The following is a 24092-nucleotide window of genomic DNA, read 5'->3' on the forward strand; positions in this document are numbered from 1 at the left end:
GGGAGAGGATGACATGTGGAACCCACATGTCAGTGGGACCCGCAATTTTTTGTGTGTGAATGACAAACGGGTCCCACATATATGTTTTTAATTGAAATGTCACCTAAGCGCCACGTCAGCACACAGACTAGGTCAACACCACCGCGTCAGCGCCATGTTAGAGAAGCCGCTCTCCAAAACCACCAAGGGAGTTAAATTGCATCGGTTTCAATAGTTTGGGGGTTCAGATATCCGGTCTTGCAGTTTAGGGTCATGGATTAGATTCGGGTCACTTTAGGGAGTCAAAGTGAACTTATTCCGAACAGAAACACACAGAAAAGGATCCCACAGAAAAACAAGAGACGCCGGCCCAACATGTACATAACTACCAATATACTGGATGGGCCAGATAGGGGAGGCCCAACTTTCTCCCGAAGCAGGCCGTCCAGCCCAATTAATTGTTAGGTGCTCGGGCTGGTTGGGCCTTTTCTCCTGGCCTTTCACGGCCCATTTCTACAACTGACTTGCTTTCCCTTCTTCTTCCTCCGTCGGTCCATCCGTACAAGGAAAGCGAATTTCCTTCCCTCACTTCAATTCTCTCGCTTTACAAGCTGGTTGCTGCTAATTACCTACACAACACATATATAATTTTCAATATTCAATGACCGATCGGTGCATACGAAAATCAATCATTTGTTTTTTTTTTCTAACCAAGATGCGATGACATAATTGATCTTTTGTTTATAAATATATGAATTGAGAGCTTGTAATCTTACAACTACTATTTGAGATAAACTAGCCATCCGCCGACACACCCGTGTCCAACTAAAAATGAGATGCGCGGCAAAGTGGCCACTATCGAGTAGCATCCATTCTCATTGCAACCATTCCTTTTTTGTACCCACATTTCTTTAAAATCTAGTAGTAACATGTTTCTTCTTATCTTAGATATTAACTCTGTTCCACAAGGCATACATCGAAGAAGCAACAAATCATATATTATGAGTCTGTTCTTGAAATCTTTAAAAGACACAATAATTATAATATGGCTCTAATGGTTAAATATAACCAACATTGCAAATTTTTTAATGAATATAATGTCTATTTTAGTAAAATCTAAAATCAAAATCAAGTCTAGATCAGGCAAAACCGTGCAAGCAGTGTTTAATGATATCGAATGACACCATGTCTAGATAAATCTTAGCGATGGTAAAATTTATAAATAACTAATATGTTGTTTGGATTCTCTACATGAAAATAATAATCCATCTGTTCAAGTAAGGTATCTAAGGAAAGCCAATATTTTTTTAAAAAAATTGAGTGTTACTAATGTGGATCGTTATCCGCATCTCTCCTCCACGATGCATGTGGAAGAATTAGGGAGGATGGAGGCACCCTGAACCCTCACTATAGTTTCCATGCTTTCTTCATGGTTTGTTTTTAGTAGCTATGGAACCACGGGTACAATGTGGTCTTAAGAAACGAATTCACATCGATACAAGATATTATGCTCTCATATCTGTGTTGAGGATAACGAATTCACATCGATACAAGGTATTATGCTCTACATATCTGTGTTGAGGATGCATCCTTGACTTCTCGTGCGCTAAACAAATGCAACTAACGAACACCATGTGTTGTGTCGTGCTAGTAATAACAATTCTCTCTCTTGCTCACATTTCCCTTATCAAATGAGACAATTCGTATGGTGAATCTCTTCCACATTGACCTTTCTAAAGAATAAGCAATATTATATATGTTTTTGTTAATAACATTTTGTAGAACACACTGATGGAGGGATATAATACTTTAAGAGAGACATAAACACAAATAAAAATTTACTCATATACTATAGGTCGGAGGTTCTGCTATATTAATACTGGGTCGGACCATTCTAATCATACAAATTTCATCTAGGAAACTATCCCATATAGAACTAATTCAAATCCCAAGAAATTCTCATAAGATTTAAAATGTTTATGATCCACATTTTGTTGATATACTACTATAGTCTAAATTTTTGCACTAGAGTCGTTTGAAAAAAAAAAAAAAGCTTTTGTGTCCTCTTCCCCTAGCTTAGCTTTGTCTTTCGTGTTGGCCTCGGCGCGCCCGCCACATGCGCGCGCGGCGCCATTGATGCGACGCGATGCTTCCTCACGCCACCGCCCATCAGCCCACGCCCAGCCCGCGCCCGCGCCTCCTTCCCGTCGCCGCCGCCGCCCTCCTCCTCGCCTCCTCCTACCTCGCCCTCACCCGCCTCCCCGCCGCCGCGCCGCTCGCCGCCCTCGTCGCCCCTGCTACTGCACGCGTCGACGGGGACAGGGACAGGGACAGCTGCGCGGGGTTCTACCGCGGGGGTTCGTCGGGGCGGCGCGCGGCGTCGGCGTCGGTGGAGGAGTTCGGGGCCGTGGGGGACGGGGTCACGTCCAACACGGCGGCGTTCCGGCGCGCGGTGGCGGCGCTGGAGGCGAGGGCGGGAGGCGGCGGCACGAGGCTGGAGGTGCCGCCGGGGAGGTGGGTCACGGGGAGCTTTAACCTCACCAGCCGCTTCACGCTCTTCCTGCACCACGGTGCAATCATCCTCGGCTCCCAGGTGATCCATCAATTCATCTTCCCTTTTTCTTTTTCTTTTTCCCTTCGATTTCTTTTTTTTTTCTTTATTAGTTTATGATCCATGGCTTCTAGCAGTTGCAACAAGAGTTCGTTGACTTAAGCATATATGGAAATCAAATCCTGATTCTGTTCATCCGATTGTGGATAATCATGTTGATATGCGAAGTGAAATTAATATTTGCACTGGAAAAAAAATCTCTAAGTACAGCATTAGAATATCAGTTACTACTACTGATGGTTCCTGTTCTTGCTGGATTGTATCATCTGTACTTTGCATTGTGAAACTTGCTTCAGTTCAGCGGTTGTGTGTTGTCACATCCCTCATCTCACATGCCAATGGTTCATTGAAACATGAGAGAGAGAGAGAGAGAGAGAGAAGGGAAGAGAGGACATGGGTGGGTTGGAATCACATGCTTGGACGGTCTGGTTTCTTGTGGCTTCTGCTACCACTACCAGGCAGCCTACCAAAATGTTATTCTACTCTCATGTGCCTTTGCTTTGTCCTTACTGCTGCTTGGACTGACCAGACCCTGATTCTGCTATTGTACTTTGCTTCTTCTGCCGTCTCATCTGCTTATGCTAAAAGATTTTGTAGACAATTCTGCATTGCTTGTTTGGAGCTTCCTACAGGAACTAAATATTCCACATTTTTGGTGCCTATAAATTAATTGTAGAGTGGTGTTCATGCAATTGGTTGCTACTACTTCTACCTTGTAGTAGTAGGGAGTAGAATTTGCTCCGTGGATTCCCTCGTATGGCGTATGGGGGTACGGAGTGCTGCATTCATGTTTGAGGCAGAAAGTTGTTGGGATAGAGGCCATAAATTAGTAACAGTAATTAAGGGCTTTAATTAGATGCTATGCCTTTGACATGATGCCACTTGCACTCACAGCAGAATCACCTTAATATTCTAATACAATCATGGCCAGGTGTCCAATTAGTCTTTTTGGCAAAAAAAAAAAACACCATTCAAATGCTTGTTGTAGAACCAAGAACAACTTACTGTGAAAAGTGAAAACTGGTCAGTTGGAGTGAGTGAACCAACTGAAAATTGCAGCCTAGCATTTTACTTCAGTCTAATGCCAGTTCCCGAACCATCGCGCCATATAGTTTCTTATGGGAATTGGGTGGAACCAAAGGCAAACGAACGATCATCAATCGCACAGAAGACAGATGCATGAATAAAAAAGTAGTGTAGATCGTTCTACTCATAATGATACCAACATGAAAGCAGAAAGAACAATCAATCTTGACGGGGTAGGGGGACCATACCCTAGATTCTTGATTAAATTATTTGTATTGGTATTTAAGAAGAACAGTCTCCAGCAATTTCATAGTGTTGCATATGTTGAATGGAAATCTGCATAGCATTGACTGGTGCTTTGGACTGTAATGTACAGGATCCGGAAGAATGGCCTCTCATAGCCCCATTGCCATCGTATGGGCGTGGGCGGGAAAGATTAGGACCACGCCACATCAGCCTCATCCATGGAGAGGGCCTGGATGATGTTGTTATTACTGGTACAGAAGTTGTTTTATTAGCTATGTCTATTTCAGTTCTGATCAATTAGCAAAGTTGTATGTGCTGAATTAAGTCATTATAATGACAACATAAACATAATTACATAAAACATTATTATGTTTAGAGGTATAGCATATCATACATGTGAAGAACTAGCGTTGACTTGTAACTTGCAAGTGCCCCCCTTTACATGTTAATCAGTTTTCGAAAACACATGTTAGGTAACAATGGGACCATAGATGGCCAAGGCAGGATTTGGTGGGACCTATGGTGGAATCGAACGTTGAACCACACAAGAGGCCATCTTATTGAGCTAGTGGACTCAACCAACATCATGATCTCCAATATCACTCTACGCAACTCCCCGTTTTGGACAGTGCATCCCGTCTACTGCAGGTCAGTTTGTTATGTTTGTACAGCGAATAAACAATTGCACTTGCCCTCTTGATATTCATTATATTGGAATCATATAAAGTGAACATGTTGTTTTTTTTTCTTTCAGAAACGTGGTGATAAGGAACTTAACTGTACTAGCTCCCTTGAATGCTCCAAACACTGATGGCATTGATCCAGGTACATGCTCCTAGAGGGTGTTCCTCTTTTACGCAATGTTAATTCCAACTCTGGACCATCATTGATTGCTGTACTTCATATGATAAAAGAAGTGGTCCTATCTGTTTGCTCTTTAGAAGCTGACGTAGTTAGATACTGCTTTATCGCCATTTTTAGCACTACAAATTTGAATTAGAACATACTTATGCTTCAAACTGGTGATAACTTCATTATAAAACCTCAAACTGCGAAGAGCATGCATGGCTATCCATGACATTTTCCATTGATGTATAATGGCAGATTCGAGTTCAGAAGTTTGTATTGAAGACTGTTACATTGAGAGTGGAGATGATCTGGTTGCTGTCAAGAGTGGCTGGGATCAGTACGGCATCTCGGTAGGGAAACCAAGCTCAAACATCATCATCCAGAGGGTTTCAGGCACAACTCCAACATGCTCAGGTGTGGGATTTGGGAGCGAGATGTCCGGTGGAATATCAAATGTCATCATTCGCGACCTGCACGTATGGAATTCCGCGCAAGCGGTGAGGATAAAAACCGATGTAGGACGAGGTGGCTACATAACCAACATCACCATAGAGAATGTCAGGATGGAGAAGGTCAAGGTGCCTATAAGATTCAGCCGAGGTGCGGATGATCATTCAGATGACAAGTATGACCGAAGTGCGCTGCCAAAGATCAGTGATGTGCGCATCAGAGACGTTGTCGGTGTGGATTTACAGCGCGCACCGATGCTGGAGGCAGTGCACGGTGCGGTGTATGAAGGGATTTGCTTCAGAAACGTTAGCTTGACAGTGATAAAGCGTCAGGATAGATGGCATTGCGAGTCTGTGTATGGAGAGGCACATGATGTTCTTCCAGCGCCATGTGAAGAGTTTAGGAGAAATGGCTCGTCATCTTGGTGTGGCCATTCTTGAGTCTAAGTGTACAGAAGCCGGAATTTTTTTGTGACAGACACTGGAATTCTTGCAATGAGGTGTCTACTTTTGCCATTATAGGATGATAATACAGAGGATTTCAGGATCATACAGTCAGATTTTACAACTTAGCTGTATTCTTTAGTTTATCAGGAAGTTCAGGTTTTATCAATTGTAAAAGGGAGAATATATTCATGAAGAAATGAGCTTACAGAATCATTTTCACTGCATGCAAATTATGTGTTGTCTATACGTGCTACGGTGAATCTGTTTAACATGAATCTTTAGCTGCTCTAAATCGTGAGTGGGGCCATGCTGGCATTGGGAGGGTGTCAGACCGAAGATCTGATCATCTGAAGCTCACCGCTTTGGCCTTGTTGGCCGTGCTAGGCTGGGAGGTTCAAATGTTTTTTTCACCCCTTTTTTTGGGGGGCTTAATTCATGTTTCAGTCCAGTGTCTGAGACTATATGTAGGAGCAGTTTGCAAGGCAGAAATTTGGCTGAGATTCTCAAATGTAAGAGGCAGTTTGCAGAGTAGAACTTCCAGAACAACCAGGATAATAAAGTGAATCAGAAGAAATTTGGGACAAGTCAGGTCAGTTCAAATTCTGCACTAGTATCACTGTATCCCATGAGTTTGAGTTCTGCACATGAGGAGCTTGGGCATTTTCCTTCTAACAGGACCCAAAAACTGATATACCCTCAGCCCTACACGGTGTAGAAGAACATATAGGGAAGGGCAACACAAAATTAAACTGCACAAGTATATACAGTATACTCAACACAGCAGCAGGCCAAGCAGCCGTGCAACGCACAAAAACACCAATCCCATTTCGATCCAACCGCTGCAATTTCACAACATTACAAATGCGGCGACCCGTCAATTGTTTTTTTTCCCCCAAACTGCCTGCATTTGAGTATTATCGGCCTTTCGATCGTAAGTGAAAGTGAGGACGTATACCACAACCACGAGAGCGACAACAGGGGGTCCATACCGATTTCGAGGAAAAAGAACTGAAGCAGCCCCATGGCCCCATAGTAACAAATGTGTTGCCAATCTCTCTTCTTGTTAGCTGGAGAAGGATCTTTACATCTGCACAAATTTCCCAGGAACATAATCCGAGCGAGCATCCTGTTCTGAATCTGACTGACTAGAATAATTCTGCCTTGTATAACCTATAAAGCTTGGCCTACGACTAGGACTGAGAGTTATTAAGCAATTTGGCTCTGGCGAAGAATACTCCTGCCAATAAACCTGCACGATAATGGGTATGAATCTTATTAGTGAATGTGATATCTATAACATAGTACCTTTTCCCTTGTTATTAAAAAAAAGCCTACCAAACAAAATGCTGAAAGAATTCTCCATGCTCGTCCGCACTTTGAAGAGAAGGATTCCAGCAATAGAGAGAGGGATCTTATTAAGGGAGCCCACAAGACTATATCAGGAGCAATATTGACATTAGAAATTCATGAAGACAGAGCACATGAAGATAAACATTTTTTAAAAAGCCACTACAATTCATTCAGTACCTATATGTTGTTGCACTTGTCTGGTGAAGAAACCACATAGAAGTAAAGCTGATAGCAAGCCCCAAAACTCCACTAGCAGTAATGACTATCCAAAACATGGGCATCCTTAAGAGAGGCCTGAAAATTCATTCACATTGTAAATACATTATGCCACCAGATTAAGTAAATACTGGTTTTGTCAGGAGATGTGGCTGCAACAAGAAGATAGGTTTGCATGTAATTCAGAAGGATCCTAAGTACCGATGCATTACTAGTTGACAACCTATTTAATCCTATACATCACCTTTTTGTTTCTAGTGTCCAGACATGCCTTATTGACATGTGTGGAGGTCATTACCATTACCGATTCTGTTAGACACCATTAACTTGCCATTGACATGCCTAAGGAAGCATAGAAAGAAAACTTTCATGAAAGAGGTTTTTTTGTGAAATAAATGGAGATTCCACAGCTCCCATGTAGTCTACTAGGTTCACGTTATGAACCTCAGAACAAACCAAGTCTATTAGGTTCACATCAGAACAAACGAGTGAAGTTTGCTTACGTTTCAAAAAGGTACTCCACTTCATTGAAACCAAGCACGAGGATAATCCCAAGTGGTACTGAAAGAATATTATTCAGTAAAACCATTGATAACTCATTCAAATTCCCAGATTTGGTGGCTTGCTTGGCACTGTCCATTACATGCCGTAATGTAAGCTGAGAAAAACAGTTCATTAGTTAAAATAATTGTGGAGCACTTTAGAAATGAATATACTGAAAACTGGCTACATCATGGTTTAGGAATTTGAAACAACTGGGAATAACAGTTCAAGAATAGGCTGCATATGTAATCAGGTTTTTGTTAAAATGAACAAAAACAATACCGAATATGATGCCGTTAGAAAGCAGTTCAAGATCTGCCAAGTATAACCAATTGCATTAAAAGACAAATCTGTTATTCCTCCTGCAATTGCTGAAATTATCTACAAAAAGGGATATGTGAGTCAGCCCGTGAAAGGTAATACACTGTTGTTTCTAAACAGTGTTTCATGAACATCTATACTTTAATATTCAGAAACAAATCAACTAGATGCTATTGGCAGCAAAGAAGTAAATATTCCCAGCAAGTATTTAAGTCCAGTTCAAACATCACTGAATTCTAGAGGTGACATACCATCAACGTGAGAGAAATCCAAACTTGTCTGTCATGCTGCTTTTTAAAGAAGTATGTCTCCCCAGAAGCAGTCAATACATTGGCAACATTCTTCAATATAGTCAGCATTGCAACATTGATGTACTTCAAACTGCAAGGTACAAAATGCATTAAAAATGAGGGAAGTAATTTTTGTCTGAGACTGCCAGTTGCGCAATTTCAACCCAGACCATCCTTATTACAAGCTGAGCCATGATAGATTCTTATATGAAAAGTTTCAGTTCCAAATGTTCAGAAATCTTAGATAGTAATTAATCGTCCACTCTCCAAACCAACTAATGGACCAATAGCAGCACGAAAGAAGACGTAAGGCAAGCCACAACAGATATTCATAATGAATATTAACGCCCGCAAAATGTCAGGACAAACAAATAGTTTCCCTGCATTAACTTTTTAAACTGCCAAAAGTTTATTAAATATCACTACTTATTCTCACAATAAGCACATTAACAAGTTCATCAGGTAAGTCCTCTTTCTTTGTGCATAGTTCCTAGAGTGGAAAGCTAGCAATATAGCACAGTGTTCATATTGTACCCTATGAATACATAGATAAATATAAAAACATTTTTAAATCACATACGTTCCATGCTCTAAAACCAAAACAAAGAATCTACAGAACAATGTAAATTGCACCCAAAAAGCGTTCAGATCAAAACAATCTGAATGTCTGGTGCATACCTAAACATGCTTGTAATTAGCATTCCGACAAATATGATATTCACAGGCAACCAAACTTTGATTAGCTTCCAAGTTAGTGGTTCAGTTGGGATAACACCAGAGAGCGATAGAGTGGACACTATAGTCACAGATACAATGTTCTGCAGCAAAAGACCATCAAGAGATTATCAATGGGTACAACAACCAGCAGAAGCATGACACAGAAATAAATGTAATATATTGTTTGAGAGGTAAACAATCAGAAAAAAAGTAACATACCTGATAAAGCATCAGAAATATTCCAGCACTGAAACCATAGCCAGATAAGATATACTTATTAACTAAAATCATGCTGCAGGATGATATGCAATAGGCAAGACCAGATAGAAGAGCCTGATTCTGTATCTTTGGGAGACCGAGGAAATGTGAAGGCCTATCTCTGTCTTTTTCAGCCTTACCATCTTCCAAGTCAGTGTCGTCAATACAGAAGGATCTTGTTATAGATCTGGAGAAAATATGATCCAGAAAACACAACATAATGTGTTAGATTCCACGATACTTTATAGATCTGGAGAAAATATGATCCAGAAAACACAACATAATGTGTTAGATTCCACGATACTTCCAAAACATTTTCATTCAAATAGACAAGAATAATGTTTTCACATGGTATTTTCAGTTTTTTTTTCCATTGCTGAATCGTCACACCACATGATTATGTTGAACCGAACAAGAATATTTTTATATGTAAACGAAAACATTATATGTAAGTTGGGATGGAGGGCATGTAATTGATGGAAAATCCACTTTATACTTTGAATACAATGGCAACAAGTGGATAAAAGAACATTGGTCAAGGGAAGCTTACATGCCTGTTCCCAACTTCTCTCCTCAAAGGACTCCCAAGTGCACTGTATCCTCTAACCTGATCCCGGAAAATACTCTTTTCACCATTCACAAGAGGACTTGTTACAGTCTCTGGCGTATTTTTCCTAGGAGAGGCATCTGAATCCACAGGAATGGCTATAGAAGGAGTTCTACAAGATAAAAAGGATGCCATTAGCAATAATTCAATTATGTAAGATATATGTAGGACTCTTCCTTATATACAGCATGCCATGTTCTATTGGGTTTCATCTCATCAAATATCTCAAAGTGAACTCAAACCTCATGATCCAGCAAGCAAATGAAATATATGGTACTTAAGAATGCTTTGTCCAGAAGGATAAATTGCAAGCATATGCATTTCCCAAAAGAGTCAAAATTCTGTTCTAGAAATAACATGAAAAAGGTCTTGTGCTGTTAATTCACACAATCAAATTATCATCGCTGCATAACACATTTTTTTTCAAAGCAATTGTTGAAACCCAACCCCCACAGAGGCACAGGCATCAACCAGCTTGATTTTGAAACATCAGTAGCGCATTCGATGGCTGTCATATGAAATAACTATTTGCTTGTAAAGGATGTCTCATGGTTTTGAGACATGGAAATTCTCTATCAGATTGAAGTGCTGTGATCTAGGAAGCAACTCCAAGGTTATCCCGATTGAGCAAACTGACCAAATAAAGTGCAGCTATCACATTCATCCGCCAGCCTCATACACACGCTACAGCTATTTTGCTGAACATCTAATATGCTCAACTCTGCAAAAGTGCATTATCAGAGTAATGGTATGGTGAACCGAAGTATGAATTACTAAATTTAATCAATCATGTGGGGTACACGGGTAAATTGGTGAAAACAAGCAAGTTGAGGCACGCATACTACTGTTTCACTTCCCAAACATTTAGTTTCATTCTATTTTGGGAAATATTGAACCTACCCTCTAAACAATGAATGAGCTCTTGGCAAGATAGTGGAAACCAAATCAATAGCTATGGTCAACAGAAGAGTGAGAATCTACTACTACCAATAAAGGAAACAAGTTCGTTACATCAGCCATTAGGTAGTAATTAACCACACGCCCATTTACTAACAAAACAAAGTTGTTAAACATGGGCCATTCACTCGTTTATACTCTCATCAGCCAAATGACTAATACTGTGCGATCAAACCATGAGACAAGTGTAGCCGCAACCCTGTCAAATCTCAATACATTTCTCATATGCAAGCCATTCCCGCTTGTTTGTTAGTTTGAGACTTGGGAGGAGTTAAAAAAAAAACAAAAAAAGAGGAGAAACAAACTAGCTGAGGTTCCATATCCATCCATCCCTACACGCTTCCAAATTACAGAAAATATGAAACCCGGAGAGAGAGAGAGAGAAAGCTATTGCACCGAGACATTCCTGATGAAATCCGTAGCTCCCCACACCGAAATGGATCAGCAACCAAAAAAAAAAAAACACTTCCCCGAAACGAAACAAACTCTAGAGCAATCGAACCACCTCCCGTACTAAAAAGTTCCCTAATCCAAACCCAGCTAGTTATAAACCGCATTAGTCAACCTCCTCGTCTTCGAAGGGAGCGGCGGCGGCGGCGGAGGTGAGAGCCGCCACCACCGGGGCTGGAAGCCTGGAGCAGGAGCCGCAAAAGTTGTTGCCGTACAGGGGAAGAGGAGAGAGAGAGAGGTCGATCGGAGGCTGACCTGGTGGAGCCCATGGCGCCGCCGGAGCCGGGCGGCGGCGGCGAAGAATGGCGCGGCGGAGGAGAGGAGAGGAGGCGTCGGAAATTTTGCGAGGCGGCGACGACTCGGGAGTAACGGAGGAGGGGGGGATTCGCTTTAAAATATCCGGCGGCCTATCCCTGACGGGTGGGCCCCACCTGTCGGGTCTCGGGCGCAGCTGCTTCGCTGTGGCTTCCTCGACACCCCGAGCCGCCTGGTACTTCGTGCCGCTGACCTGCGGGACCCACGTGGTACCGGGCCCACGTGGCGGTGGCGGGGGATAAGTCTGGGCGTTGCCCTGGTCGCGTCGACTCCGCGTGGCGTTTGGAGTTGGGCGTGCCGTGCGAATGTCGTGGCATTGACTGGAGGAAGCCGAGCGGGAGCAGTAGCAGTAGCAGGCTTTGCGTGACCTTTGACCTCATTTTGTTTGCTTCAGATTCAGATTTGTTTCACACATCTCTTTCATCTACTACTATCTTGCGTCTCATTATGAATTACTACTACTGTTTAGTGTAGGTTAGGACATCAGGGGGAAGCAAATTACTTTGAAATATAAACAAGTAGTACTACGATTAGTACTAATCCAAGGCTGTGTTCGCATGTTCAGGTTGGCAACATAGTGCCTCCGCACGAAAAACAGAACGGTCTATTAACGCGTCATTAATTAAGTATTAGCTATTTTTTTAAAAAAAATAGATTAATTTGATTTTTAAAGCAACTTTCGTATATAAACTTTTTGTAAAAACCGCGCCGTTTAGCTATTTAAAAAACGTGAACACGGGAAATGAGGGAGAAGGGTTTGGAAGAGGGGCATCCGAACACAGCCCAACTATAGAATGGAGTGGCAGGAATCTGTGGAGGTTGACTTAACAACATTGGTTTAGTATTTTCTTTCCAATACAAGGACGTTATGAGCTACCACAGATGCCTTATATTCCATTGATTATACTGTCCTAACATTAGATAAACACAACGTCAATCATATGCATTATCCAAATCTCACTTTTGCTTTGCTTGTGCTAACTATCTTCTGTTGAGGATGGATACATACAAGAGATGTTGTTTGGTTAAGCTGCAGTATTAATTAGGTCACTTAATTGATTATTAGTTGTACAAGAAATGTAATACTGCTATATACATTATATTGTTTAATTCAATGGGGGTGCAGATTGAGTTTGGTTTTGAGGGTGAAATTAATTAATCCTTACAATTCATCAACGATGCATGTAATAGCAAGCACTAAAGTTCTATAAAATTCCATCGCATACATAACCGGTGAATCAGTAAAAGTAGAAAAAAAAACAATTGAACTGTGCTACACGTATCATTCACTGTTTTATCAGCAGGGGAAAAGAAAAGGAAAAAGGAAAAGAGAAAGAAAAGCTTTCCTGGAGGATCTCGTCCCCGCGAGAAGCAGATGTCGGCAGCCCATTTCGCATGGGCCTCTCATCCGGCCCACGAACCAGACCAATTAGGAGGCAGGCCCGACACGGTACAACTTCTTCTCTCTCTAGAGAGTAGTCTCGTGTCGTGTCGTCTTCTCCAACCCAATCCAAGGAAGCGGAGCCGCGGCGGCGCGAGGAGAGCTAGGGTTTGGGGCGGCGGAGGGGAGGGGGAGATGTCGCGGACGCTGGTGCAGCCGGTGGGGCAGAAGCGGCTGACGAACGTGGCGGTGGTGCGGCTCCGGAAGCACGGGCAGCGGTTCGAGATCGCGTGCTTCCCGAACAAGGTGTTGTCATGGCGGACGCGGGTGGAGAAGGACATCGACGAGGTGCTCCAATCCCACACCGTCTACTCCAACGTCTCCAAGGGCGTCCTCGCCAAGTCCAAGGACCTCCTCAAGGCCTTCTCCACCGACGACCACACCGCCATCTGCCTCGAGATCCTCGACAAGGGCGAGCTCCAGGTCTCCGGCAAGGAGCGCGAGGCCCAGCTCTCCTCCCAGTTCCACGAGATCGCCACCATCGTCATGGACAAGACCATCAACCCGGAGACACGCCGCCCCTACACCATCACCATGATCGAGCGCCTCATGCACGACGTCCACTTCGCCGTCGACCCCAACCTCACTTCCAAGGAGCAGGTCTGCTATTCGAATTTTTTTTATTCCAATAGAGGAATACTAATAGGACTTGCTATTCGATTTGTTAACTACTACCATCTGCTGCTGCCTGCTTTTAACTTTTATATTGGACAAAATAGAAACCAGCATCGTTAATAAACATGTTATCGCACCATTGGGCTTCAGATACAACTGATATAGTTAGTGATATTGACATTGTGTTAAATCAATTGAGTTACTTGGTTTCCTGTTTCTCTTTACAATTTAATATATGGAGATCATGGTTTAATTGTTTAAGCACAAATTTCCATGTCCTTATTTGCATTCTAGCGTAATAACTTTGTGTGTGTGGTTTGGTACCCGCGGTCGCATTTATTTAACTTGGATCTTCAATTCTTCTTCAATCACGGTAAGAAATGTGCACACCCAGTTTAGGATTTTCTGGGCCAACCAATTGTATTTTAACATCTAGTTTCTGCAGACACAGAACCAATGATAGTGTAAATAACAGAATATGCACAAAAAGAATGTGTGAATGTAGGTGCACATACCTGCTTGCTTGCATATACAAATTAGACACTCCATAAACCTCGTGTCTTGTGGACTAGTGCTTATTGGCTTAGCGAAGGACACTAATGTGATGAATCGTTCCTGTAAGCTCCCAGTGGACTATTCCTCTGCATTTGCTCCAATTGGTAGGAAATAGTCTGTTAGGCATTTAGCCCCAGAGGCCCAGACTTGATGACATGGCTGAGTCAAACCAAACATCATGGCTGAATAGGAAACTTAGATCACTAGAAATATCTGTCTCTCATCATCTGTAGAACTGGTAGCATGACTAAAAAAGGTAATGGTACCTCTAAATGTTTCTTAGTTGTGTATCGCTTGCAACAATTCTGTTCTACCTTCTTTCTACAGTTGATCAACCTTGCAGTGACAGTGAGTCAATTTCTTATAATAACATCTGATACTTTTTGTGAATAAATCAGTAGGAAACAGGCATGACAATACCGACAACATAATATGTTCATATTTGTTTTGATTACCTATGGTTTCTTCATTGCACAGGCACTGAGAGTTATTAAGAACCTAATTTATTATGATAACCTATGATTTCTTCATTGTGCAGGCACTGAAAGTTATTAAGAAGCTAACAGAGCATTTCCCCATAAAGCGTGCACCATTGAGGGTGCGCTTCACTGCACCAAAGTCGAAATTTGCAAGCCTTACAGAGAAGCTTGAAGAGTGGAATGCTAATGTTATTTCAAAGGACGAGTCTGGTAGCCAGCCCTCTGTTGTAAGTGCTTTCTTCCAGCTATTACTATTTCACTGATTATGATTTGCTTGTCATCAGTGTTCCCTGCATGACTAGAGTCTAGAGGCATTTCGCAAATCATATTGGAGCTCATGTTTTCATCCACAATGTTATGAAGCTGTTAAAAGATTTTTTTTTTTTTTGCTGTCTTTTGGAAGTTGTTACATTCAGATTTATGCTGCTTTATGCCACTTAATATTTTTAGGCCGCAATAAATTTATGCTGCTTTATGCCACTTAAATATTTGTAGAATTTAGTGGAATCCTTCAGAAGCTTGTCCTAGGATAGTAGGCTTTTTTTCATTGATAAATGGATTGTCATATACTGCTATGACTTGGTTGTTAGCCGTGCTAGTCAGAAGCTTGATCCCTATTGTATTGTTCATTCTTCTGTGAAATTATTTCCTATAGGAGCACTACCATCCTGTCATGCTTAACTTTATAACCATTATGTTTGTCCCATGTGTACGATGTTTTTCAGGTGTGTGAGATTGAGCCATCTATTCTACGGTCATGTGAGGAGAGATTGAAGGATGTGCAGGGGAGGGTGGAAGTACTCTCAGTGTCAGCGCACGCAGAAGGTGGCTCTTCTGTGGATCAATATGAAAACACTGAAGAATCTCAATCAGTGCCTGCAGTGGAGATTGATCCTGTTGCTCGGATAGGTGAGGCCATGCAGAAACAGTCCATCTCAAGTGAGCCAGAAAATCCTGGGCAGGGACAAGGCAAGCAGCAGAGAAGATGCAAAGAATGTGACGTGCTTGTGGAGGACAAGTTGTATAGGGAGCATTGCAAATCTGGGTGGCACAAGCACAACTACACACGCCACAAGAACGGCCTTCCTCCACTCAGCCAGGAGGAGTGCTTGGTGGAAATGGAATTAGCCGACTCCAAGAGGGACCTAAAAGACTATGATTTCTGAGGTGAATTCCCTGTAGTTCCACAATGATATTGTGTCTGTATTCTAATAACTTTGTCTGACTTCTGGCTAACATTTTGGTTCAACATGTTATCTTCTAGGCTGATATGGTAAACATTCCGTGTGGTACATGGAGATGCAGTGTTTTTGTCTGAGGAGAAAGGTTGTCTGTTTGATGCTGTATAGGGAAGCAGGGAAGGGAATATTTGTGTAACCGCAATGTACGCTACTTGCAATCTACTGAAATGGAGTGGTCTATCACATTGTCTAACCGCCAAAGAGTAGCAGAAACCTGGTTGTTGCTGTATAGCTGGGCCAGTAAATCTGGTGGCAGTTTTGAATGTTGCTTATTCTGTAATGGGATGCTATGCTATGCTATGTGAGACTACATGTTAGTATATCATGTTTCTTGCTCTCATTCCTGTGGACAGAAGTGAATGAAAATTTGGAGATCGATTTTGCAATCTACAATGTGCCGATTTTGCTAGCGATTGTTTCTGGGATTTGTGGAGTCGATTGCTGTAGGATTGATCTCGTTTGATTCGATCTTGGAATAGTCGGCACGAAACAAATGAAACAGGCATACATGTTGGTTGCGTTGAACTGGTTTTTAACTCAATGTTGTGTGTCATACTCTTCTCGCTGAAACGCCCAAGGTCTTTAGAAAATAGTGCAGTAACTGAAACAACAGAACTTAAACAAAACAACAATGCATCCAGACTATCACACAAACAGCAATGCATAAACAGAACATCATCATGCCAAAAAAAAAAAAGAGGAAAAACTTTGAGCCAACTAGGCAAGACGAGGAGATACAATAAGTACATTAGGAGTATGATGACTAAATTCTTGAGCAAATTAAGCGGCGGTAAATAATCGCGCGAAAAATTGAAATGAAAAACTCCCGCCTCTCTGCCTCCAAAACAAAACCAAATCCAAATCTTCTTCTCCACAGTCGTCGCCGCCACCGCGGCCGCCGCCCGTCGCCGCGGTTGCGCTGTGGGCTGCGGTTGACGAGGAGGGAGGGAGGTCGCGATGCCGATCGAGCTACCGCGGGGGCTGCCCTTCGCCGTGGACACGTGGACGGCCGCCTCCGCCGTCAAGCGCCACCGCTTCCTGACCCACGCCCACCGCGACCACATCGCCGGCATCACCGCCACCAACGTCGCCGCCGTCTACGCCTCCCGCCTCACCATCCTCATCGCCCGCCACATCTTCCCCCAGGTAACCTTCATTCACAAATGGATAATTATCTCAAATCACCAACAAAATCAAATTATTACCACTCCAATTCAAAGCTCGATCGCGCCGACGCCTTCGTGGAGGTGGAGCTGGGCGCGCCGGTGCTCGTCCCGGACCCCGACGGCGACTTCACCGTCACCGCCTTCGACGCCAACCACTGCCCCGGCGCCGTCATGTTCCTCTTCGAGGGCGCCTCCTTCGGCCGCGTCCTTCACACCGGCGACTGCCGCCTCACCCCCGACTTCCGCTTCCTCGCCGCCGACTACGTCTTCCTCGACTGCACCTTCGCCGCCTGCTCTCTCCACTTCCCCTCCAAGGACGACTCCATCCGCCAGGTGAGGTCAACATTGCTGCTGCTGCTGCTGCTGCTGCTGCTGAATCACTGACAACTCTTCTCCTCAACTGTAACTCTACATTTTTGCTCTCTCATGATTTAAGGTCATCAATTGCATCTGGAAGCACCCCAATGCACCGGTGGTTTATCTCGTGTCCGACATGCTTGGCCAAGAGGAGATACTCATGGAGGTGTCAAAGGTGTTTGGATCCAAGATTTATGTAGACAGGGACAAGAATTCAGAGTGTTATCACACCCTCTCCCTCGTCGCGCCGGAGATCCTCACCGACGACTCGTCGTCTCGCTTCCAGGTGATTGGTTTCCCCAGGTTGTCGGAGCGAGCAACGAAGATGCTCGCGTTGGCACGGGCGAAGCACCAGCCTGAGCCACTCATCATCAGGGCTTCTTCGCAATGGTACGCGTACTATGAGCCACCAGAGGGATCGACCAAGAGGAAACCGGCACTGATAGAGCCAATGCGCGATGAATTCGGGGTGTGGCACGTCTGCTTCTCGATGCATTCGTCCCACGAAGAGCTGGAGCAGGCGTTGCGGTTCATCCAGCCCAAATGGGTCATCTCCACAACCCCTCCATGTATGGCGATCGAGCTGTCCTATGTCAAGAAGCACTGCTTCGCGTCCCGGTTACGCAATGATGATCCCCTCTGGAAGCTGCTCAGGTTGTCTGATGGAAATTCTGCAGTTTCAGGATCACCACTGGCTGTACCAACTGTAGAGATGATCAAGAAATGTGAGGAGGAAGAGGTCACTTGTTCTGTCAAGGACTCTTTCAGTTCTGATGGTATCAGGATGCGGGATCAAGAACCAACTCTGGAAGACTTTGAAATCAACGTGGAGCCACCTGTGACACTGTTCGGGATAGCGAGGTTTGGATTGACTGAGGAACCTGAATTGTGGAAGGATGAGCATGAGAGTGTCGAAATCGACGAGCTTAAAGTGCAGGTGGAGAATTCAGCTACAGAATGTGAGCAGTGGAAGGATGGCATATCTGTCTTAGGCTCTGAAGTAATTGATTCAGTTGAAATTGTGCCCAAAGAGCAGGACTCAGCAATAGAATCTGAACAGTTGAAAGATTGCGAACCTAAAGATGGAACCAAAGCAATTGATGTAACTGAAGTTGAAGTGAATGAGCACACATCATGTACAGAATCTGTACTTTGGAAAATGGACAGAAGTGATGAGTGTGTGACAACTAAGAGAGGTGAATTTGAAGCTGAAGAACAGAAATTCACTGGCAGATACCAGTTTTGGAAAATATGCAAGCCCAAGGAGATGGAGGGTGCTAAATTGACTGTACAAGGTAAAAACACTGTTGAAGCACTTGATCAGGTTTTGGCCATCGATCGTCTAGCCTACTTGCATGACAACAACCAAGAGGTAACAAAAGAGGGTATTGCTCCATCAGAAACTGATCAGGAGAACTCTAAAGTTCCTGACAAGGGAAGCAGTGACTCCTCGAATGCTATTGGATCATCAAAAGGTCTGAATGCCAACCTGAGAAAGCTGTACAGGTCGATGAACGTGCCGGTTCCTCGTCCCCTGCCCTCATTAGTTGAGCTCATGGCAGCCTCAAAGCGACCAAGGGTTTCTCCTGCTGTGCAGCTGTAGGCCCATCATAGATTCATCTGTTGTTTCCGGCCTCTACTTTCAGTCATTATTTGGGTTAGACCTGTCATTCAATAATACTTCCATTGTAACAGCGATGCTATAGCATAATAATATACTATAATTGTTCTTAATAGCTAACTAATTTGAATGAAAATACCATGCTTACAAAGTTGCAAGCTTGCAACCTTCAGGAACTTTGGGCAGTAAGGATTGTTGCCTCCTGCCTTGTTTGGGAATATATAATGATTTCATAATTCAACAGCATCACGAACGATTTTCTTGATACAGAACTTCACATCCAAGATTACAAACAATATTCAACAGGGAAAAGAGCTTTTGGTCTGTGAGAAACTCATCCAGTGAAAGATATACATAAATTTAAGGAGCATGGTGAATTTTTGAGGCAGCTACAGGCTGTGTCAAACAGCCCTGGTTTTCACAACAGGACGATACTTTTCAGGGATAGCATTTATATGTTGATCGTATTTGCCACTTGAAACCAGCAAAACCAGCGACTCAGCCGTGGAAGCTTCAAGGGAGAAGTTATTTTCATCAATTTTGGAGAGATAAACCCCAGCCTTGCGTACCTCCCCTTTCTGTAGTAACTTTCCAACTAACGCATTTAGCAAGTGGGAGTTAGCTGTACAACCATTCTTCTCCAAAGAAAGAAATAAATCATCCAACTCTTCTAGCAACCCTTGTTCAATCAAACTTTTCATCATCAACAGGTAGGTCACAACATTCGGCACTAAACCTCTAGCCAAGAGAGAAGCAAACAGATCCTTAGCTTCATCATGCCTGCCACCTTTAAGTAACGCATCAATCATAATGTTAAAAGTCCTATTCTCTAGGTGGAAATCAATCAAATATAGGTTCTGAAAAATTCGGAGAGCATCATCAGTGCAATTGTTTTGGCAAAGTCCTAGAAGTATTATGTTGTATGTGCCGATATCAAACTTTATCCCACTTTTAATCATCCAAAGATAGAGTTCTTTTGCGGCTGCAGTTCTTCTAGCCTGAAACAACCTGTGGAGGATTGTGCTATAGGTAACAATGCCAGGATTAACACCCTTGCTTGCCATCTGTCTGAAAAGAGAAAATGCATCCTCTATCCTACCGTTCTTACAGTAACCATTAATCATGGTAATAGGTAACTTCGTTAGGTTTCACCCCATCTAACACCATACCTTCAAGTAACTTTGCTGCTTCATCCACCTTACCATGTAAGCAATATCCATCTATGAGTGTGTTGTATGTAATGACATCACGCTGCACATCTACACGTACCATCAAGTCAAATATGTTTTTGGCTCTTGCAACCATTCCTTCTTTGCATAGGTGGTTCAACAATGTGTTGAAGAAAATGTTGTTGGGACAGATGCCTCGACCGATCATTTCAACAGCTAACTCCTCAGCCTTGTCCCATTTATCACGGGCACAAAGGCCATGAATTAAGGTTCTAAAAACAACAGCATCAGGAGTTAGTCCTTCAGAGATGAGCCTGCCAAATTGGGCCATAGCATCATCCACTTTACCTACCATGCAGAGCGCGTCCATTACTATTCTGTAGGTGACATCAGGATTCAATCCTTGCCTCCTCATTTTGCTAAATAAAAGCATGGCATCATCTACTTTTCCATGTTTAGTGTATGTGCCTATTAATATGTTAAAGATGTAGTGATCAGGTTGAATACCGTTTCGTACCATCATATCCAATAGATGATGCATCTCAACAAGAGATCCTTCAGTAGCATACCCATGAAGCAGAGTACCGTAGGTAGCACTGTTAGGCTTGTGGCCCCTCTTGACCATAGAGTCAAAGATCTTTCTAGCTTCCATGGATCTTCCATTCTTGCAGAGATAGCCCATCAACGTGTTATAAGTGAATACATCTGGTTCAACACCATCCCTGCACATCCTTTTGAAAACCCCAATAGCGTCATTGGGCTTTCCTGATGAGCAATATCCATGCAAAAGACTATTGTGCGTGATGCGATTAGGCATAGCACCATTCTTAACCATCCTAGCAAGGACCACAGCGGCCTTGTCCATTGCTCGAGCCTTGGAAAGGGCAGAGATAATCGAGTTGTAAGTCACAACATCAGGCGACAACCCCTGATCCAGCATTTGATCAAATAGGTGATAAGCTGTGTCCAGCTGACGACCCTCTCTAAGCAAGCCGTTGATGACTGTGTTGTATGAAACCACGTCGGGTGGGTATCCTCCTCTGGTATCATCAGCCACCATCATGGTGTGGAGCAGGTGGAGAGCTTGTTGACTCCGGTTTTCATCACAGAGGCCCTTGAGAAGGATGGTGTAGGAGAAGACATTGGGTGTGCAACCCAGCACAGGCATTCGTCGCAGCGCAATGTCCATTGCTTCGCTGGTCCTCTTTTTGTCGCAGAGAGCCTTGAGCAGAGGAAGGTGATTGCTTCCGCCGTCCATCCGGACCTAATGACACGGCCGAGGGCGGCGAAAGCGAGGTCCAAGTGGCCGACGCGGCTGCAGCAGTCAATGACGACGCTGTAGGTGATTAAGTTAGGAGGCACCTTGGGTCGGGCCACCATCACCATGCGGCGGAAGAGGGAGATGGCGACGGCTGGGCTGTGACGCGCGGCGTCGGAGAGGGCGCGGTTCAGGTCGACGATGCTGCTGGTGGTGGGTCGGTGAAGCAATTCATCGAACGCGTGGTGGGCGTGGTGGCTCTCAGTGCCAGCAGCAGCCGCTTCTTGTCGACCTTGCAGCTTCATGAGGTTGAAGCGGGAGACCTTGGCGCCGTCCGGGGCGCTGAGGACGCGGCGGGACATGGCCGCCGCCGCCGGGCCGAGCTAGTTGAAGGAGGAGAGATGGCGGAAATTGGGGAGGAAAGATGCCGGTTGCTCAGCTGCTGCTGCTGCTGCTGGGAGAGAGAGAGAGAGAGATAGAGCGGCATGTGGTGCGGGAATGGCGGAGGAAACAATCGGCGACGGCCGGCGAGGAGGTGGCCGCCGACTCGCCGAGGCCGGCCGGAGTTCCGCCACAAAGTTGGCTTTTTTTTTTTCAGAGGGTGACATGATTTATATCAGTAACACGTGATTTGTTATCAATAATATTGTTTCTCAATAACTTAACCGTGCTCCCCTCATTTCAAAAAACTCCATAAACTTGGACTTAAATCTTTATATAATTTAAGCACTTATAGGACATTGATGGTAATACACGATATTTCTGTAAAGGACACGAATTAAGATTTACCTGAAAACTTACTCTATCACTACACAAAAGTCTTATTTGAATTACGCGCAAAATTATCCTGAGGCTGATTTAACCATCGTTATATCTGCGGTCTTACCGGGACTAGCAACCGGTCTAACCGCCGGTTCACCTGTGGTCTAACCGCCACCCGGTCTGACCGACTAGTCAATGTCGGTCTGACCTCACTACTCGAACCAAAATCCGATTTTAGCCGCCGTCGTTTCGCAAAAGCAATTTCCCTTTCCTTTTTCTGTTTACGGGTAAATCTAAAACAAAAACCAACCAAATGTCATCTTTTCGAAAAAAAAGAGCAAGAATAAATCTCACAAGTTTATGAAAATAGATGGTTTTACAACCAAAGACTGTTTCTTGAACCATTGAAGAAACAGAAAGCAAAATCCCAGCAGTTTTAAAAATCGTTTTCTTTGGTTCAGGTTTTGTCAAAGTTTTACCCTTTTTTTTAGTTATTTTCAAAACAGGAAGTTGGTGATCTGTAAAACAGGCAGTAGTATCAAAACTTACACCCTGATTGTAAGTGCTCATTTTTTATTAATCCAAAATCGCGTTAAGTTTCTTTTTACCATAAAAAAAATCTTTCCAAAGAACTTTTCAGATAAGAAACTTTTTTTCTCAAATTTGTAAAATTTTCGCAATCAACTAAAACACCTTTGTTCTTGTGACACCTAGAACAAGAAAGCACATCATCAGATTTCACAATATTCTCCATATGCTTAATACGATCTAAAGCATCTTTCAATTCATCTCATTCAAAAAAACACTTTCAGTAATTTTGAGAAACCAAAACATCCTTGTGTTGTTTAACCCTTTTTGCACTCAAAACATTGAACAAAGATCTTGCAAAAAAACAACTTTGTATTTTTTTTCCCAAACGTTCTTCATCAAAATCAACTCATCAACAACACGAATATGCAAAGCAAATCCAAGAGCAAAAGAAAACTCAAGTTTTTTAAATTTTTCAATCTCATATTCCAATTTTAAGCAATTAACGGAATTAACATCTCGTAAAGCATTAGTTTTAGAAAACAAAACTTCACGAGATTTGCAATCATCATTAGGAATCGAAGATTTTAATCTATCAATTTTAGCTTCTAGAATCTCAATAGTATGATCACTCTCATCAAGCATATTAGAACATGTTTTAAGTTCCTCAGCAAACTTGAAAGGAGCATGTTCTAATTGATCAGAATTAAGCTTTTCTTCACTATCACTATCAGATTCATCCACTTCAGAATTTGCATGCGAGCAACAAAAGCTAAATCAACAACATGCTTACTTTGCCATTGCTCTATTTTTCTTACTCTAATTAATTGTAATCTCAAGCTTCTATGAGTTCTCGAGTTAGCCTCTGCATGCAACTCTTTTTCTTCTCCTTCTTGTTGTTCTTCTTATCCACTTCCTCCTTTATTGCCTTCTTGCGGTTAGGACAATTGAACTTGATGTGCTTCAACTCTCCACACCCAAAAGCATTGAACGGGTCCACCTCACTTCCTGCTTTTTACTTTTTCAAAAGCCCGAGAAATTATATTAGCAACAAAAACTAAGTCCTCCTCACCAAGTTCCTCCCGTTGATCATCAGACAAAGCATTAAAAGCAAAAAGAGCCGACATAGGAGAAGTATCCAAAGAAAATCCAGATGAAGACACCAAGGCAACAAATTTAGAATTATTCCTTTTCGAAAGAATATTCATCTCATAAGTTTTCAATTTTTGTATAAAGAATATCCAAAGTTAAAGCGTTCATGTCAACCGA

At 43.0% G+C, this 24092-nt stretch overlaps 4 protein-coding genes and 1 pseudogene across 6 annotated transcripts; 3 read left to right on the forward strand and 2 right to left on the reverse strand.

Annotated features, from left to right (window-relative positions):
- The first annotated feature begins 2103 nt into the window (after positions 1-2103).
- Positions 2104-5831, forward strand: LOC127782207 (probable polygalacturonase). Its single transcript, XM_052309292.1, has 5 exons — positions 2104-2572; positions 3993-4113; positions 4336-4510; positions 4617-4687; positions 4967-5831. The coding sequence occupies exons 1-5, from the start codon at positions 2126-2128 to the stop codon at positions 5599-5601; spliced, it is 1449 nt and encodes a 482-aa protein (XP_052165252.1). The 5' UTR covers positions 2104-2125; the 3' UTR covers positions 5602-5831.
- A 364-nt stretch (positions 5832-6195) lies between these two features.
- On the reverse strand, positions 6196-11672 carry LOC127782208 (GDP-mannose transporter GONST1). Of its 3 annotated transcripts, XR_008019144.1 has the most exons (11): positions 11572-11672; positions 9857-10021; positions 9264-9489; positions 9006-9145; positions 8289-8418; positions 7999-8097; positions 7677-7831; positions 7135-7251; positions 6943-7018; positions 6597-6856; positions 6196-6508 (listed from the first exon to the last, which is right to left on the reverse strand). XR_008019144.1 is itself a non-coding variant. In XM_052309293.1 (10 exons), exons 1-10 carry the CDS (start codon positions 11583-11585, stop codon positions 6689-6691), a joined length of 1290 nt encoding a protein of 429 aa, XP_052165253.1. In that variant the 5' UTR covers positions 11586-11672; the 3' UTR covers positions 6196-6688. The 3 variants fall into 3 exon arrangements, 2 of the variants coding, with proteins under 2 accessions (XP_052165253.1, XP_052165255.1); XM_052309293.1 differs by having other exon boundaries at positions 6196-6856; XM_052309295.1 differs by having other exon boundaries at positions 6196-6856; positions 6943-7040.
- Positions 11673-13120: 1448 nt separating this feature from the next.
- On the forward strand, positions 13121-16169 carry LOC127781097 (uncharacterized). Its single transcript, XM_052308003.1, has 4 exons — positions 13121-13672; positions 14781-14948; positions 15447-15888; positions 15986-16169. Exons 1-3 carry the CDS (start codon positions 13208-13210, stop codon positions 15885-15887), a joined length of 1074 nt encoding a protein of 357 aa, XP_052163963.1. The 5' UTR covers positions 13121-13207; the 3' UTR covers position 15888; positions 15986-16169.
- Positions 16170-16316: 147 nt separating this feature from the next.
- On the forward strand, positions 16317-19236 carry LOC127781096 (uncharacterized). Its single transcript, XM_052308002.1, has 3 exons — positions 16317-17108; positions 17183-17461; positions 17565-19236. Exons 1-3 carry the CDS (start codon positions 16920-16922, stop codon positions 19086-19088), a joined length of 1992 nt encoding a protein of 663 aa, XP_052163962.1. The 5' UTR covers positions 16317-16919; the 3' UTR covers positions 19089-19236.
- Positions 19029-22117, reverse strand: LOC127781094 (protein Rf1, mitochondrial-like; annotated as a pseudogene).
- Between the last annotated feature and the right edge of the window lie 1975 nt (positions 22118-24092).

The sequence above is a fragment of the Oryza glaberrima genome, chromosome 8 (assembly GCF_000147395.1).
Source record: "Oryza glaberrima chromosome 8, OglaRS2, whole genome shotgun sequence".
In the NCBI taxonomy this organism is placed as follows: Eukaryota; Viridiplantae; Streptophyta; class Magnoliopsida; order Poales; family Poaceae; genus Oryza; species Oryza glaberrima.